Here is a 17,934-nt window from a genome sequence, read left to right on the forward strand (position 1 = left end):
TCTATGCACCAGTATCTCATCCCACTCCCTTCTCAATATGCATATAAGGGAAAAGAAATGAGTAATGAGAACCATTTTCTCTTTTAGGTGTAAACCAGGACGTATTGGAAAGCTCTGTGAATGCAGCATGGATGAAGTAAACAGTGAAGATATGTCAAGCACCTGTAGACGAGCAAACAGTTCAGAAATATGTAGTAACAATGGAGAATGTATTTGTGGACAGTGTGTGTGCAGGAAGAGAGAGAATGCAAATGAGATCTACTCTGGCCGGTTTTGCGAATGTGATAACTTCAACTGTGATCGATCTGATGGCTTGATTTGTGGAGGTAATGAACTGACCCTTTTAAACTGTGAGGATTCAGAAGTTCCTCTGGAGGAAGGGGAATGCTTGGATGCAGTCCTGTACTTATTTCTAAGCATGAGAGCCTAACATTTGGGAGGAGATCTTCTTGGCTTGCGATGCTCTGCTGTGCAATACCGTACACAGTAATACTATTAGTAAAAGGAGAGAGGCTTTTTCTGAGGAGAATCATACACTGTAGCCCTTATTATATGCCTTCACAAGACTTTAATTTATAAATTTACAAGAGACATCAAGTAAAAGGCAGGAGTTATGTGGTCTAGAGTTCAACCACCAGATCTGGTCCTATCTTACCCAGGCCAAGTTGTTCAGCTGCAGCTCCTCTATCCACAGTGTGTACTTCCTTTGGCCCTTTTTGTTGGTTTCTGTTATTTCCTACTCCTTTTTTCTGAATCATTCCTTTTTGCCTTAACAAACAAACAAAACTTTTATTCTCCACTTTTGCTTTTCCTCTTATTTTCTGACTCATGGGACCAACTGGGAAATGAGTAATCACTGAGCCTACAACTAAGTATTGTCAAAGACCCTAAAGCGAAGACCCTATACAGCTGCTCTGGCCCCCACAGGGACTTCCAGTGCCCACAATGTCTCCAGTTCTTGTGATCTAGAGGCAGTGCATGCTGGCCCTTGTTGTGGTGGGAGCCATTCAGTGGGAGTGCAACTTGAGAGATTACAGAGAGAGCCAAAACTGTCCACTTTGGACAGTACAGGTTAGGAAGATAAAATGGGGAGGAACCTGCCACACACCATTAATCCCTTACCTTTGTGCCAACTTTTGACACCATTTTGAAAGGAGAAAATTCTGATTAGGAGCTCCAAGTGACAGTACAATCTAAAATCAGCACTCTTAGCAAACTGCCAGCAGAGTGAGTGGTTAGATAATAGCATGCAAGATGAACCTCAAAATTGTTGGGCAAGAATGATTTTCTGCCCTTGCTTTCTAAAGGCACATTGTTCCCAAGTTTGCTGGCCTCTGAGGCAGACCAAGGTCTTATGCTCTACTACAGTCATGTGGTCATGTATAGCCACAACATGCAAAACCCAACTTTTACCAAACCTCATTCTATGAAAGCACACTCATAGCAGTTCTCCACCAATTTCAGAGAAATTTGTAGGGCTACAATGTGGACCTCATATCCTGCAGACAGGACACCATTGTCTCTATAGAGTTGGCCTTTGGAGATTAGTGCTACAGCATGTCCCCTCATTGGAACTGTGGAAGAGACTTGCAGTACTGGATCTTGTGGTTGAAATAGAAGTCACATGATCTATTCCTTTACCTGGGTGGTAGGAAATACAATCAACTTTGAATGCCTCTGTCAAATTAAATCAGATTATGGCAGTTGTTGATGTTCAATTTCATGTGCTTTATAGAAACTAAATACCTATCTTTTTATTGCAGGACATGGTGAATGTAAATGTGGTGAGTGTGAATGCACAGAAAATTACACAGGCTCTGCTTGTGATTGCTACATGGATACTGCCCCATGTGAAGCTGGAAATGGGCAAATCTGTAATGGCAGAGGAATCTGCAAGTGTGGAGTCTGTAACTGCACAGATCCCAAATTTATGGGGCCAACATGTGAATTGTGCCCAACCTGCCTTGGATTTTTTGCAGAGAGCAAGTAAGGCTTTTGGATTTTTAAATAATAAAATAACTTCCTGCTGGGATATTTGCAAATTGCTCCAGGGGGATATTTGTGTTCCCCTTTGTACAAGGAGCTGTTTCTTGTGGCCCATGTTTTTGCTTTGCTTTCTCTCTCTCTCCCTCCCCCCCCCCCAAACAAAATTCTGAAAAAAAATTATTGGTAATTAGTGTTTTATTATATTGGTTTTCTTGTTGTAAACTGCCTTGGGGGTTTTTTCTTGGGTATACTGAAGTGTGTAACTTTTCAGTTTAAAAAATAAATAGTACCTGCACTTGCAGATACCATTTAAAGCCAACTAGTATATCCTAAGGGGACGCAGGTAGCGCTGTGGGTTAAACCACAGAGCCTAGGACTTGCTGATTAGAAGGCTGGTGGTTCGAATCCCCATGACTGCCAACCTAGCAGTTCGAAAGCACGCCAGAAGCAGCTTAGTCATGCTGTACACTGGCTCCCTTGGCCAATAAAGCAAGTTGAGTGCCGCAACCCCAGAGTCAGTCATGACTGGACCTAATGGTCAGGGGTCCCTTTACCTTTACCTTTTTTGTATATCTTAAATCTGTGCAAAAACTGCACTTGAGTGCACCCAGTTATTTCACAGCATTGCAGTTCAGTTGCTGAATACCTATTACTAGAATGTATTAACAACTCATTTTAAATATGCTAAATTGATTAAAATTGATGGAGCCCGCGCACGCGCAGTTTCAAATGCCAATGATCTCAGGAAGAAGGAGGGAAGGGACTGGAAAACAGCCAAGAAGTGTTTCGTCTGTCAGCGCCCTGGACATTTCGCGAAGGTCTGTCCCCAGAGAAAAGCCTGGCAAGGCATGAGAAGGCGCAGGTGCAGGGAAACGAAAAAGCAACCAGTAGAAGAGCCCCAACCAGACCCTCCCAAGGCAGCCATAGCAGTTGAAGTGGTGCTAGAATTCCCAAATGGGCACCCAGTACAAGTGAATGCTCTGCTGGATTTGGGTTTGTCGTGTAATTTCTTCAGTAGAGACTTCACTCTGGAGCACCAGCTACACCTGTTGCCACTAGATTTCCCCTTGCAGGTGTCCACCATAGATGGCAGGGAGCTACTGGGGGGGGGGGAGTGACACACCAGACACCACCAATGAGGATGAGGGTTTCTAGGCACACTGAAACCATTGCCTTTCACGTGGCCACACTGGCAGGACCCCCCCCCCATTATACTGGGAATGAGCTGGCTGGCACTCCATGACCCAGTGGTGTTGTGGCATCAACGTTCACTCACCTTTGTGTCAGCTCACTACTTGGAACACTGCTGGGAGGGAAAGAACCAAGAATGACTATGACCAGGGTGACTGGGGTGACTCTGGAGGAGAAGGGGCGCGTGCCACTGCAGTATGCAGATTTGAAGGAGTTGTTCAGCGAGAGACCATATGACTGCCAAATCAACCTGCTTCTGGGGGTCCATTTGCCGGTGGGTAAGCTGTATGCCATGTCCGACCAGGAGATGCATGAGTTGAGGCAGTTTCATAAGGGAATCCAAGCTGTAGGGGGAAGCCCAGTATTCTTTGTGGACAAGAAACAGTCTAACCAGCCTCGTTTGGTAGTGGATTATAGGCTCGTGAACAGTAGAACAGAACCCGTAGCCTTCCCCATGCCCAGAATTGACGATGTTTTGACGCGGGTGAGGCAGGGCAAAATGTTTACCAAGCTGGACCTCAGGGGGGCGTACAGTCTGATCAGATGGAGAGAGGGAGACGAATGGAAGACGACAATGTTCACCCCCCTTGGGGGCGTTTGAATATCTCATCATGCCGTTCGGGAGGGCTCCTGTACTACAAAGGGGCACTGTATGCACTGGGAGAGACATTGAGGGCCAAGATACTTAGGCAGCCCCATGACAACCCAACAGCCGGGCATTTTGGGCAGCATAAGACCATTCTACTAGTCACCAGACAGTTCTGGTGGCCCAAGGTAAGGGAGGATGTACGAGAATATGTCCGGGGGTGCGACAGGTGCCAGAGGGCCAAAGGGGAAAGAACCGTACCAGCGGGGTTACTGGAACCCTTACCAACACCGGAGAGGCCCTGGGAGGTGGTGTCCATTGATTTTATGACAGATCTGCCCAAGTCTAGGGGGGAAACAGTGGTGGTGGTGGTGGTCGATCTACTGACCAAAATGTGCCATTTCGTGGCCTGCTCTCATGCGGTGTCTGCAGAGGAGACAGCCAGGCTGTTTGTGGACCACATTTTTAGGCTGCGTGGGACTCCATTGAGGGTTGCATCCAATCAAGGAAGACAATTTACCTTGCGGTTCTGGAGGGAACTCATGAGCTTGCTGCAAGTAGAGGTGAGCTTCTCGACGGCAAGGCACCCAGAAACCAACGGCTAGGCCGAAAGGGTGAACGGAATACTACAGCAGTACCTACGCTGTTATGTCATTGAGAGGCAGAACGATTGGGTAGAGAAATTGGCGCTAGCTGAATTTGCGTACAACAACGCTAAACACATGTCCACGGGAATGAGCCCCTTCATGGCCAATTACGGGTGTCACCCCAGGGCCTTCCCAGGGTGTGAAGAGGAGGAATGGAGTGTGCCAGCGATGGAGCAATTTGCAGAAGAGATGGAGGCCTTGCACCAACAACTCCGGCTAAACTTGGAAAGGGCTAAAGAAGTCTACAAAAGGCAGGCAGGCAGGCACCACAGGCCGGGGGAGGTCATACGGGTGGGAAACAGGGTGTGGTTGTCGTCCCAGGGTTTGCCCCTAAAGGGAGGTTGCAAAAAGTTGCAGCCTAGACAGCTGGGGCCCTTTGAGGTAATACAGCAGGTTAACTCAGTGGCCTTCAGATTGAAATTGCCAGACAGCATGAGGATACATCCGGTGTTCCATAGGTCCCTGTTTTTGCATCACAGGGAGAGGTGGGGCTTCCCGGGGAGGGAGGGAGGGAGGGAGGGAGGGGTGACTACCCATCCACGGGCAGAGGAAAGGGAACACTGTAATGAAGCAAGGGAAATACTCAATTCTAGGTGGAGAGGGCACCAGGTAGAGTACTTGATGGCCTGGGAGGGAGAACCCAGATCCAAAAACACGTGGGTTCCCACAGAATCCATCACAGAGGGTTATCTGGTGGAAGAATTCCATGGTTTGTTCCCACATAAGCAAGCCTAAACCAATAGCTAGGTTCTAGGAGGAGGAGTTCAGACCCATGGACAACGAAGGGGACTTTGTAGGTTTCCCTGCCTCAGAAGAGGAGGGCGGGGAGGTGTCCGAGGGAGAAGAATCAGACTGGGAGGTTCAAGCAGCGGGAAGGGATCCAAGAGGATGGGAAGTAGCTTTTGAATCCACGGAGGATGATGATGGTTCTTTCCGGGGTTTTCCTACATCACCGGCCGACGATATAGAGGAGGAGACGTTCAAAGACCTCACCAGTGGGGAGGGGGGTCTTGAGGAGGGGGCAGATGTCAGGGAACTGCCATTGGCTCAGGGGGGAAAGGGGAAAAGCCAGATGGATTACAGAGAGCCCCCAAAGATCGTGGGAAGCAGCTCCTCCTCAGCGGAGGAGAGTAACCACGCCTCCAGTGGAGAGGAGCTTCAGGGCTCGGAGGAGTCGAGGCCATGCCAGGACACCTTGCCTGGGGAGGCGCAGATTGGGCATCAAGAAACTACTCTGCTGGGAAAAGTTTAAGGACCGGCCACTCACGGATTCTGCCAGTGAATGAGCCAGCCACGGGAGAGTGGCGCTCTGGACAGATAAAGTTTATTTTGGCATTGAAAGCAAGGCTTCACAGCCGAGCAGGGAGGCATTTGCCTGCTTACTCTCGAGCAACCCCTTGGAACCCTAACAGGTACCATCCCCTCCCCCCAAGAGATTGAGATTTTTCTGCCTCCAGTGCCTTGTGTCAATGAACTGTTAAACAGATAATGAGCTATAGCCTAACCTCATTTAAATCACAGTGACAGAAGAGTTGCTTGTATTCCTTGCGAATCTTCACTCAAGAATTGCTGAAGGCCTTAGCTGAAACCAAGAAGCAGGAGTGAACTCCTTCCTCAGACAGAACGGCCTGGTTTATATTTAAGTAAATTATACATATGAGGCAAGAGGACATCTTTACTGAGTTAAAATTCAAAATCTTGCTCCATAAACACATCATTTGTACATGACTTGAACTCCTTATCTAAGACAAGGTCTCACAGGCAGGAAAAAACGCTGCAAACTCAGAGCAGCTGCATCCCAAAAATGTACCTAGATAACAAATGGCTGTAGAAAGATAGCTTAAGAAAGTGAGCCAAGCCAACTGCACGCTGTGGATGAAGGAAAATAAATAAAGGACAAATGTTTAAGAAATAACTTGTGAATATTATGATTTATAGTGGACCAAATGAGTGCATAAGAGATTTTGCTAGCACAGAAAAAGAATGGTTTCTTAGCAATCAAATCATGTCAGATGAATGAAAAAAACTCATATTACAAATATAGTGGAAGAAAGTACAAAAGCTTCAATGAAGAATAATTTGATTCAGGAAGTGCATTTGTGATAAAGGCTACAGAATTTAAACCTTGCAACATTAATCAGATTTAACGTCAATAAATGTGGTGTCTCAGATAAAGGACTGCAAAGAATTACCGTACATATGGCACTGTAATAAATTGAACAGAATATAGAATTGTCTCTTGGAGACCTACAAAAGTTGGCTGTTCTGTCATGACACTATAATTGTCTCTTCATGTACTATTTTGTGCATATGTGTGGGTGATGTTCATACACCAGGCAGCAGGCAGCAGCAGAAGTCTACTTTTAAAAATCACATTAGCCAATGTAGGTACAGTGGTGCCTCGCAAGACGAAATTAATTTGTTCCAGAGGTCCGTTCTTAACCTGAAACTGTTCTTAACCTGAAGCACCACTTTAGCTAATGGGGCCTCCTGCTGCTGCTGTGCCACCGGAGCAGGATTTCTGTTCTCATCCTGAAGCAAAGTTCTATAGCAAAGGTACTATTTCTGGGTTAGCGGGGTCTGTAACCTGAAGCATATGTAACCCAAGTCTTGTAGGCAATATGCATGTGCTTGAATGTACCAGAGGTTTCATGTGACCAGTCTTAGAATTCAGATTCTGCACTTCCCATTAGCATTCAGCTAAGCAAAAGATCCACAAGAGACCCTGTCGCCTCTCATTCTCACACAGGGTCACCATGACATCAGAGCAAATGAGCCAATGGCCTCACCAGAATCAGCAGAAAAGTCAAGAGGTCAAGAGAGAGATTGCAAGAGTGAAAAGGTCAGAGAATAAAAAGGGGAAGCTCAACAGCACTCACAGAAAGTATTGCAAAGGAGCCAAAAAGTTATTTTTGGAGTTTCAAAATTCTGTCTCAGGCAAAAGTATATTCCCTTTAGATTCCCTTGGGGTGGGGGGTGGGGATAGTAACAACAATTCAGTAAACACACAAATTGGCTGACTATAAGCATTGAGGTCTGAGGTCATTTCCAGTTTCCCAGAAGAAAAAGAATGTCAAACATATGGGGCTTTTGGCTTTGGAAGCCTCCTGGATACTTCTGTCATTAAATCAAAGAGAAAAGGAGACGCAGCCAGCTCCTCAGTCAGTAGGAATCAGGCCAAATCTAGAGGAATTCTAAGGGTTTTTTTTTTCTTTAAATGGGCTTGCACATTTAAGCTGCTCCCCAGCCCCTCCTGCCTGCCTGATTGATTTCTCTCTCACACTTAGACTAAATCATGGTTGATTTTGCATTGCACTTTAAGTGGAGAAAAATTGGAAGTAGCTGTGTTGGTCCATTGAAGGAATGGGGAATCCTTAGTAACAGTAGTGTGGTGCTGTTGGAATCAGCAGAAAGGTCACAAAGAAGTGAGCAAGCTTCCAGATTTGTCAGCCGTCGCCAGGAGGCTGGATCATAAACAGGGCGGGTGCTGCTGCCACCACTGAGCAAGACCAAAATAAAAAGGCCTCATCTGCAGGAGAGTTTCAAAGCACAAACTCCAACTGCACAAACTCCCTATCAGACACCTCACACTAAAAAAATAAAGGCAGGACAAACACAAAGCGTCCTTTGTTCCTTGCTTATCCCCTGTAACAGTGGTGGTTTCTCCATAGGAGCCTCTAGTTCTTATCTCATTTCTGAATCTCACTTTGTTCAATAACCAACAGGTGCAAAACCAGGAATACTTTAAGGGTATTTACAAGGATGCTACGCCCTCTTACAATGTCCCTGGGCAGGTGTGGATATGTAGCAGGAACCCCCCCACCCCACCCCAATCATTCTGTTTCTATAAACTACACACTCACACACTACATACGCCACATTTCTGTTATAAATTCATAGAAAATCAACCATACATCGGATTTGCACTGTTCCATTTTTATTTTTACTCCATATGACAAGAACTAACAAAGGGGGGTGGCTTAGTCCTGGTCAGCCATAATCCCTTCACTGTCTCAGCACATCCACAGGAGCTCTGCCCATACCAACCCTGATGATCCCAGACAGAAGACAATCAAGATCACAAAGAACTTGCATATGGGAGTGGATTCAGCATGGACTGAAACAAAGGACAATGATCAGATCTTCCCTCAGGGGGCAGGAAACTGCCAACTCCCCTTTGTCTCCTGGAAGTTCCTGGAAGTGACTCCGGGGAAGGGAGGAACCAGCCAGGTGACAAGACACTCAGGTTACCACCAACTCCTCCCTCAGCCCCTCCTTTCTGTAATGTATGCCTCCCTCAACCCCTCCTTTCTGTAATGTATGCATGATGTTTCTGGGGGTGGGCTTGATCTCGAGGAGGGGAATTTCAAAAGTTTTTATAAGACCTTGCACACTATTCTTCTGGGTCTTTCCTCTCACCTGCAAGTGAGGGGAGCACCCTGTCGCGACAGTCTTTCTTCAATAAAGACCAAGCCTACAGGCTGCTGATTTGCTCCAATTTACTCTGGTTGGTGTCTTTACTTTTTGTCCAAGGGAGCCCTCAGATTTTTCCGGTAACAGTTACAAACACACCCATTGCCCAGGCTGCTGTTTTCTTCTGTTTTCAAATGGATACACCGCGGGGTAATGCAGAATCAGTCGGCAATGAGTTGTTATGTTCCCAAGAAGTCCTTTTCCGCAGGGGGTGGAGATATTCAATAGAACTAGATTGTACGTGGACTATATAGGGGATGGGACACACCAAGTATTCTGTCCCCAATGATTTTAAAATAAAATGTGTATACATAGCCTTATTTCTTATGAGGGATTTCTAAAAAACAAAGTTTGCTTTAACCAAAACAAGGTTTGACAGTCTGGATAAGAAATGCCCAGTGTGGCAGGGCTAAACTTAGAGAGGGCTATTCTGAGAGAAAAATGACTTGTAAAGGAAGAGATAAGCTCCTCTCCCCACACTCCTCAACTTCCGATCTAGATTGCAGTTCTGCACAGCTGCTTTTGGTTAAAAACAATGTCACTTGAAGAAAACAAGTTGATCCTGAGGGGAAAAAAAGTAGACTGATGGCCCAGAGTCACCCAGAGGCTAGGCAGGGATTCGAACTGAGCCTTGTACTTCCTAACTCTGCATCTTTTCTGTTTGTTTCATTTGGCTAGTCCTATGCTTATATTGGATTTCATGTGCTGTTGTTCCTCATAAATGTACATTTTTTTATTTTTTTTAAAAAACATCAGTAGCTATTTAAAAGCCAGAAAGGAATCCGTGAAAGGAATTCTAAGACAGCATTTAGTAGTAAAGCAGATGAAAGTATGTAGCAAAGGCATCACATACCAGTGTGGTGTTAAGTGTTGGACAGGGTGCTGGGAGACTAGGGTTCAAATCTGCACTCAGCCATGAATATCACTAGGTGACCTTGGGCCAGTCACTATCTCTCAGCCTAACCTACCTCACATGGTTGTCGCAGGGATTAAATGAGGTGGGAGAGAACCATTTTGCACTCCTTGGAGAAAAAGCGGGGGGATATACATGCAATAAATAAATAAATAACACCCCACACACACATTACAAGTGCAGAGTTTTCTTTACACATAAATGAGAGCTGTGAAGCCCCCTAGGGGGTTTTGTTGTGGGGGAGGGGTTTCTGTTCAGATTTTTGTATCTTTATATTAGATCTCGTGATTTATGTGGAAATTGTTCAGTTTGGTTGTGTATTTTTTAATGTTTTCTTTATTGTTTATGACTATTTTTGTTATGTTTTAGTTTATGTGCATATGGTTCTCGATTTTTTTTTCATATATACATTTTTATTCGTTTTTTTAACATATCATTTTCAACAGTAATTAAACATACTTTTACATCTTATTCAAATTTTTGATTTAAATCAATCCTGTCTGAAAATTTTCCAATGTAATCTCTCAGTATGCATGTCTTATCTTCCCTATTACATTTCAAACTCATAAACAATATCTCTATCTTTTTCTACTTTGTAACACTTCGTATATTTCTGGAGAGCCAGTGTGGTGTAGTGGTTAAGAGCGGTAGTCTTGTAATCTGGAGAACCGGGTTCGCTTCCCCGCTCCTCCACATGCAGCTGCTGGGTGACCTTGGGCCAGTCACACTTCTCTGAAGTCTCTCAGCCCCACTCACCTCACAGAGTGTTTGTTGTGGGGGAGGAAGGGAAAGGAGAATGTTAGCCGCTTTGAGACTCCTGAAGGGGAGTGAAAGGCGGGATATCAAATCCAACCCCCCCCCCTTACAAAACTTCTTGTAGTCCTACTAGCGTAATTTGTTGATTACACAACAAATTCCTTCCAGTAGCACCTTAAAGACCAACTAAGTCAGTTCTTGGTATGAGCTTTCGTGTGCATGCACACTTCTTCTTCTTCAGAAGAAGAAGTCTGAAGAAGTGTGCATGCACACGAAAGCTCATACCAAGAACTGACTTAGTTGGTCTTTAAGGTGCTACTGGAAGGAATTTGTTTTGTTTTGACTATGGCAGACCAACACGGCTACCTATCTGTAACTTGTTGATTACAGTTGCTCTTCAAATAATTCATACTTCTTCCAATTTTCTGTAAATCTCTGATCCCGCAGATTTCGAATCCTTCCTGTCATTTTGTCCAATTCTGCATAGTCCATTACTTTCATCTGCCATTCTTCTTTCATCAGAATTTCTTCTGGGCTAACAATACTCTTGCCACATATGGTTCTGGAATTTAATCAGAAGGAGTCAGAGACAAGGCAGAAGAATGCAGTCCTAAGTAGATTGGCTGAAAATAAGTCACACTGAACTCAATGGGACTTCCTTCCATGTTTGCACATTTAGAACTGGGCTGTACAAATCCAAGAAAGATGCCAATGAAGGAGGGAATGTACCAAGTATTGGAGACTATAAATGGCACATATGCAATCATAAGGGGGTAGGAATCCCCAGACTAGGGATCCAGCAGTTTAGAATGATTTCCACACTGTTCTTCGCCACCCATGTGATTCCTGTATTGCAGGGGTTGGATGATGCTCGGGGTTCCCTCCAACTCTTTAATTCTTTGATTCTATGAAATGTACAGCTGTTGTTCGTCTGTTTCCAAGACCCTGAAGAACTTTCCTCAAAGGACTGGTTGTGCTGCTGTTTTCACAGTACTCAAACTACATTGTTTTGTAGTTGTGATTCAGGAAATGCTATTTCCCTTCTCTCCACGGCTATTGTGAATGCTGCATTGAATGTGGCTTTATGACCTCCACACTCATCCATGTGCTAAAACATGCATCATGTGATGCTAATTCCTTCCACACGTGTGCTATGATGTGAACTTTTTTAAAGCAAGTTTTCCACATTGTATCACTCATGAATGAGAGCACTCCTACGGCTTTTTTTAAAAGGTCGAAAACTAGCAAGGTTGCCCACTCCCAACACAGGAATGCTTTATGTTTTTGTAGGCATTTCTTTTGCTTTTTAAAAATGTAATTGTTAAAACTGGCTACATGTTTTCCCCTCTCCAGTGTTTGCCCAGGCTCACATTCCCTCACTGTTTTTATATAACGGTGGAGAAACAGAAGTTGATCTATTTCTTCTGGAGCGAAGCTATTCCATTAAATGTACAAAGCGATAGGATCAATCGGCTCTAGAATGTATTTGCCACAAGGAGAAAAATGCAGGATTTTAAATCATTTGGACTTAACAGGAAAATTTGGGCCAACTACCAAAGGCAGAGGAGACCTTAAAATTATCAGACTGTGGAACACATTCAAGAAAAATGATGTGTCTCATCTGTTGGGTCATTTAGAACAAAGCCCTGGAGAGAGTCTTCTCTGTGCAATAATCCTGCTCTGGCAAATGTATGGAAAAGATGACCTAATGCTCAGGATTCAAAGTACCATAGAGAGAAATGAATTATGCTGTATTATTGCAAAGCACTCAAGACGTCTGTTGCATTCTGCCCAGGGATGGAAAAATTATGTGCTGTATAAATGCTTACCATTTAAGGCTGCAATCTCAAGCTGCATACTCTGAAACTGTTCTGCTGCCTTCTGTAGAACTGCTCTTGAGTTAGTGATTTGAGGTTGTCCCCTTAAGCCTAAATCTCACTGCCTGGTTTTTCTAGAGAGCTGGAAAGAGTCTTTCCCCTATGTAACCTGTCATATCAATGCCAGGATTATTCAGAGCAACAGAACTGAAGGAGTTACAGCCCGATATTATGGACAACAGTCTGATGGCACTGTTGTTGTTGTTTAGTCGTGTCCAACTCTTCATGACCCCATGGACCAAAGCATGCCAGACACTCCTGTCTTCCACTGCCTCCCACAGTTTGGTCAAACTCTGACGGCACTACTTCTGCTAAAAGAGTATCCTGGGCAATGCAGCACAAAAACTTCATGTTCAAGAGTAGTAAACCTTTGACTCTGACAGAGGCATCAGTTTGGGCACTGTTGCAGATTTATTACTGGTCCAGTGGACCAGTGATTTAATGGTCTTATGTTCCTAAACAGGTCCAATGGAAAATGTAAACATTTACATGACTGGGCAAGTTCCACCACTGCTGATAATTTTTTGCCCGTTGATTTGTGAATGAGTGCTGCAAATGCCTCAGTGTAATGGTTTATAGCAGAGGTACCCAATCTTTTTGGGCCCAAGGGCCCAGTGGGAAATTTAAAGAGCTGTTGAGGGCACCACAAAATGCCCATTTCACAAAAGAAAAACTGGTGACGCTCAGAGCTGCTTCCTAACAGACAAAACACCAACACACCCATCCAAAAAATACAACTCCAATCAAACAACAAGAATGTCAAAAATACTCAGTTTTAAAAATAAAAAACTAGACCTTAGTGGCTTCCAAGGAGCATATCTGAGTGTGTTGTGGTGCTTGCGAGCACCGCATTGTGGGCCCCAGGTTGATAGCAATTTCCCTTGACCTTTTTGTGTCTTAATTTTAGCACATACATGAGGCTTATTACAAAACTTAAATAAAAAGAAAATGAATTATTGTACTACTGGAGCAGCCCACCTTAGTTAAAACCCTATTGTGGGTCACATGATCCACCAGTTGAAGCAAAATGATTTAGGTGGTGGGTATGCTGTATTTTAAGGGACGCAGGTGGCGCTGGGGGTTAAACCACAGAGCCTAGGACTTGCCGATCAAAAGGGTGGCGGTTCGAATCCCCACGACGGGGTGAGCTTCCATTGCTCGGTCCCTGCTCCTGCCAACCTAGCAGTTCGAAAGTACGTCAAAGTGCAAGTAGATAAATAGGTACCGCTCCAGCGGGAAGGTAAACAGCGTTTCCATGTGCTGCTCTGGTTCACCAGAAGCGGCTTAGTCATGCTGGCCACATGACCCGGAAGCTGCACACTGGCTCCCTCAGCCAATAAAGCAAGATGAGTGCCGCAACCCCAGAGTCGGTCACGACTGGACCTAATGGTCAGGGGTCCCTTTACCTTTATGTTGTATTTACTGCCATTGTATCACCGTGCTGTGTTCAAAATCCAACTAAAGCTTAGGCAAGTATAGATTAGGGCAGTGGCTGTCCATTTGGTCTTTGTAAGACCACAGTGTGGCGTCAGAGCATGCTGGCTGACTGAAGGTATAGCTGTGGCACAGTTATACACCACAGCTGTCAAGCCAGCTGTCACAACAAAAGTCCCCTTTGCCTCATATTTTTTCTTTCCTTCAAAATATGTGCGTTGCTTACTTTGAGGGAGAAAATATTTCAATGTAATACCTTTAGCTGTTCTTATCAGCACAACATGTCAAGGCAATTTCACCTTTTACGAGAACAGACTTGCTGGCCTGACTAATCTGCCATGCAAAACGGTTTATGTCTGCAAGCTGAGATGTCCTTCCGCTGCTGACCCACTGCCATTACGAAAGTACATTTTGGGATGTTAGCAGACTGCACCAGAAAGCACACCATTGTAAAGCAAACAGTTAATGTGCAGCCATCTGAAGGCAAACTAAATGTGAATGCCTGTTTTACAACTTTTTAAAGGCAGTTTTGTGACATAGCCATGATACTGGACAGTAGTAACACGTTCTCTTTTGTTTTTAAAGAAAAAGATTAAAACCTGTATAATCTGAAACCTATGCAAAAAATGCCAGTTCCAACCGTATGATCAAAAGCTTCCCTCTTAGGGCTGAACTACAGATTAAACAAAAGAGCCATGACTGGGTGCTGTGCATGTCATGTTGAGTTCCTTGCAGGAAAGGTTGGCTATACATGTAGTAATAAATAGGCAGATATTATTGCCAATAGAATTGGCAGCTGAGGCTTTGGAGGGAGAACATAAGAAGAGTCTGAATCAGGCCAATTTTCCATCAAACCCAGCATCCTGTTCTGGCCAACCAGATGCCAGCAGGAAACATGGAAGCAGGATCAAACTGCAAGAGCACTCTCCCCCTTGTCTTTGGAGTCCAGCTATTGCACTGGTTTTCAGAAGCATTACTTGCTCCAATGGTGGAGTCAGAACAAGCCATCATAGCTAATAGCCATTAATAGCCCTATCCTGCATGAATTTGTCCGACCCTCTTTTAAACCTATCCACTGCCTCCACTGGAACTGATTTCCATAGTTTTAACCATGCATTGCACAAACAAGTGCTTTCTTTTATCTGTTCTGGATTTTCCAACTTTCAGCATCCACGAATTCTAGTGATTTGAGAGAGGGAGAAACATGCATCATTTCACCAGCTTCTATTTCTCCTTTTCCTCTACACATTTTCCTCGCCAAACACTGCAACCATTCCTCCCAGGGGAGTCACTCTGTTCCCTAAAACCCTAGGTCACTTTGATTGCCATTTTCTGTCCCTTTTCCATCTCTGTAATATTCTTTAGAGAAAGGCCCTTAAGAGATGATAAGGTAAAGGGACCCCTGACCATTAGGTCCAGTCGTGGCCGACTCTGGGGTTGTGGCGCTCATCTCGCTTTATTGACTGAGGAAGCCGGTGTACAGTTTCCGGGTCATGTGGCCAGCATGACTAAGCCGCTTCTGGCAAACCAGAGCAGCACATGAAAATGCCGTTTACCTTCCCGCCGGAGCAGTACCTACTTATCTACTTGCACTTTGACGTACTTTTGAAATGCTAGATTGGCAGGAGCAGGGACCAAGGAATGGGAGCTCACACCATTGCAGGGATTCAAACCGCCAACCTTTTGATCGGCAAGTCCTAGGCTCAGTGGTTTAGACCACAGCGCCACCCACGTCCCTAAGAGATGATAAACAAACACTTTAAAAGTAGGGTGGAGGTGCGAATGTTGTGAATGCCGCTCACCTATTTCAATCCGTTTGCTTCGCAGCTGCCAAGCAAAGAGATGAGTCTTTGCTCCAAAAATCTCACAGCCCTACCTACATGCAGTGACAGGAAGCAACAGGAAATGGACAGAGGCAAGAAAGTGATTCAGCATTTATCAGAATCAAAGAATGTTGAGGGTAAAGAAGATTTTTTTTATATACTGTAATAATAAAAAACCCTGGAAGTTATTCTCTTTAAATTAGCATGCCCTTCTTCACCCTAATGGTGGAACTTAAAGGCGTTAGACAGAGTGTAACTTTCCCTTTTCTACTTATATAATTGCCACAGGGATAAAGGTGCAAATCACATCAAATGCACATCCAGGTTTCCTTGCCAGAATGGTAACAATAGTTGTTTTCAGGCACTAAGAATCTGTGAATAATTAACTTTTGCAGGGGATGCATTGAAGCTCTGACCTCCCCTTCCCTCATTAGAATACAGATAGAATATATATAGAGCGGCAGGGTTCCTGATCATGTGCAGAGAGCTGTAGATGTGTACAGCTGGATGCTATGAAACTTCTAGTGATACATGTGGGGCTAGACCATCCCCACCCACATTTGTTAGCCTTGGATTTAGCATAGCTCAAGAGGGGCAAATATGGTGCCTTAAAGGCTAAGAAATTTATGATAGCCCACATTTTCCCTAGGCAACAGCCTGCTTCATCAGATGCAGCTGAGGAAGTAGGCTATAGCATAAAGGAGCTCATGCCACAATCAGCTGTTGTACCTGCAGTGCCCAAGCTGCAACAAACTGGCATGGCTCTGCTTCTGAAATAACAGGAAAATTAGTGCCAAGGTATGTGTAATATTGGGAAACCCTTGAATGATCTCCCAACTTTCTTTTTCAGCTAAACACTGCTGCAGGGAGAAGAGAAAGGTCCTAATTTGGTCAAGGAAGTGGCATAAAGGCTGGGTGTGTTTAATCCTCCCTGCTCTCTTTTCCTCGTGCTTCCTGGGAGGAAAAAAAAATACAGGAAGAAATTTAACCTAGCAAACATCAATTCTGAGCAGCAAAAAGCTTCAGGGAATGTTAAAAAGCTCCATCCTCATTGCTCCTTCCCCACTCCAATGAGCAGAGCCCCCCCCCCCCCACGGATATATTTAGCTAAAACAAAAAACCAGAACAAAACATCAAGAGATCAGTCACAGATCTCTTCTGGCAAAACACATAGTTTGGCCCTGAGTTTCTAGCACACTAAAGGCTTTGCGTCAGGAGTTTGATTCTCTTTCCGCCCGTGTCAAATTCCATATACAGACATAATCCGGAGTGCTGCTTCAGGCAGAGAGATTCTACTGCCCATAGACTAGCAATGGAGAGTAAATACTCAGTGCACTCTAATTTCATTGTACTGTATCTTCTTGCTGAATTCTCCCCACAACCACCGCCAGTTCTGCTGGAAATCCTTGTTGGGTGTCTCCTTCCCCACCTCAGATAAATAAACTGTATAACAGATAGATTTCTGATCTGTTCCCTGCCTAAACTTCAGTTTAAAGATCCCTCAATTTTACTGGTACATTATCACCCATACATGTGATTTTTTAAAAGATTACTTAGATCATCCATCCCTGAAGATTTCAGTGTGACTTGAAAGTTTTTATTACCATTATGTATGCTAAAAGGCCCTACTTGGAGTAGGACCAGGGATCCCCAGGTTCAAATCACCACTCAGCCCCAAAGCTGGGTCACTATCTTTCAGCCTAGGCTACCTTGCAGGGTTGTCATAAGCAAAGAATTGGGAGAAGAACCATGAACTCCACCCAGAATTTGTCAGATGAAGGGCAAGATAAAAGCTGAGTGGGAAACCAATGAATTAATTGCTCAGCGAGCCTTATCTGCACTACCCTTTCACACTGGAGACTCCAATTTCCTCCTTTTGACATTCCTTTTGTCCATCTACATGTTTCCCAACCTAGCATCTGAGATATCTAGCTCATTCATCCCTCCTCTCGTTTTTGCTAATGGAAGGAGCAGCACAGTAACTCACAGGCCTTGCTTTTACTCTGGGAAGTGAAATGTGGATTTAGAATTATGGTAACCTTCCTTGCTTGGCAGTCAGTGTCACTGTTTTGCGAGCTAGAGTCCAAAGTGATTTGGTTTGCTTTCTTTGCAGTTTATACAAGTTCAAATCAAATTCTTCTCTAAGCTATGCAGCTCATGGGAGTGAGGGAGCTAAGTCATTCTGGCTGTGTCCATGGGCCCCCATCAAAAAATTAAAAATAAATACATTGCAAACTGAGGTTCTGCT

General features: G+C 44.5%; 1 protein-coding gene and 1 long non-coding RNA gene across 3 annotated transcripts in view; one reads left to right on the forward strand and one right to left on the reverse strand.

The window, feature by feature from the left end:
- LOC309325929 (integrin beta-1-like) overlaps positions 1-17,934 on the forward strand; it is a 48,298-nt gene that overhangs the window by 20,279 nt on the left and 10,085 nt on the right. Inside the window, exons 12-15 of one of the 2 annotated variants that reach the window (XM_081834313.1) lie at positions 88-326; positions 1,764-1,986; positions 7,160-7,252; positions 15,691-15,823. In XM_081834313.1, the coding sequence (XP_081690439.1) occupies positions 88-326; positions 1,764-1,986; positions 7,160-7,252; positions 15,691-15,709 (574 nt within the window). In that variant the 3' untranslated portion in view covers positions 15,710-15,823. The remainder of the gene's footprint in view (positions 1-87; positions 327-1,763; positions 1,987-7,159; positions 7,253-15,690; positions 15,824-17,934) is intronic. The other variant, XM_081834314.1, reaches the window with a different exon arrangement.
- The window catches only part of LOC309326102, a 56,992-nt gene that overhangs the window by 6,343 nt on the left and 32,715 nt on the right, over positions 1-17,934 (reverse strand). The gene's annotated exons all lie outside the window — the stretch shown is intronic.

Source organism: Podarcis erhardii (assembly GCF_964252035.2).
Source record: "Podarcis erhardii genome assembly, chromosome: 12".
In the NCBI taxonomy this organism is placed as follows: domain Eukaryota; kingdom Metazoa; phylum Chordata; class Lepidosauria; order Squamata; family Lacertidae; genus Podarcis; species Podarcis erhardii.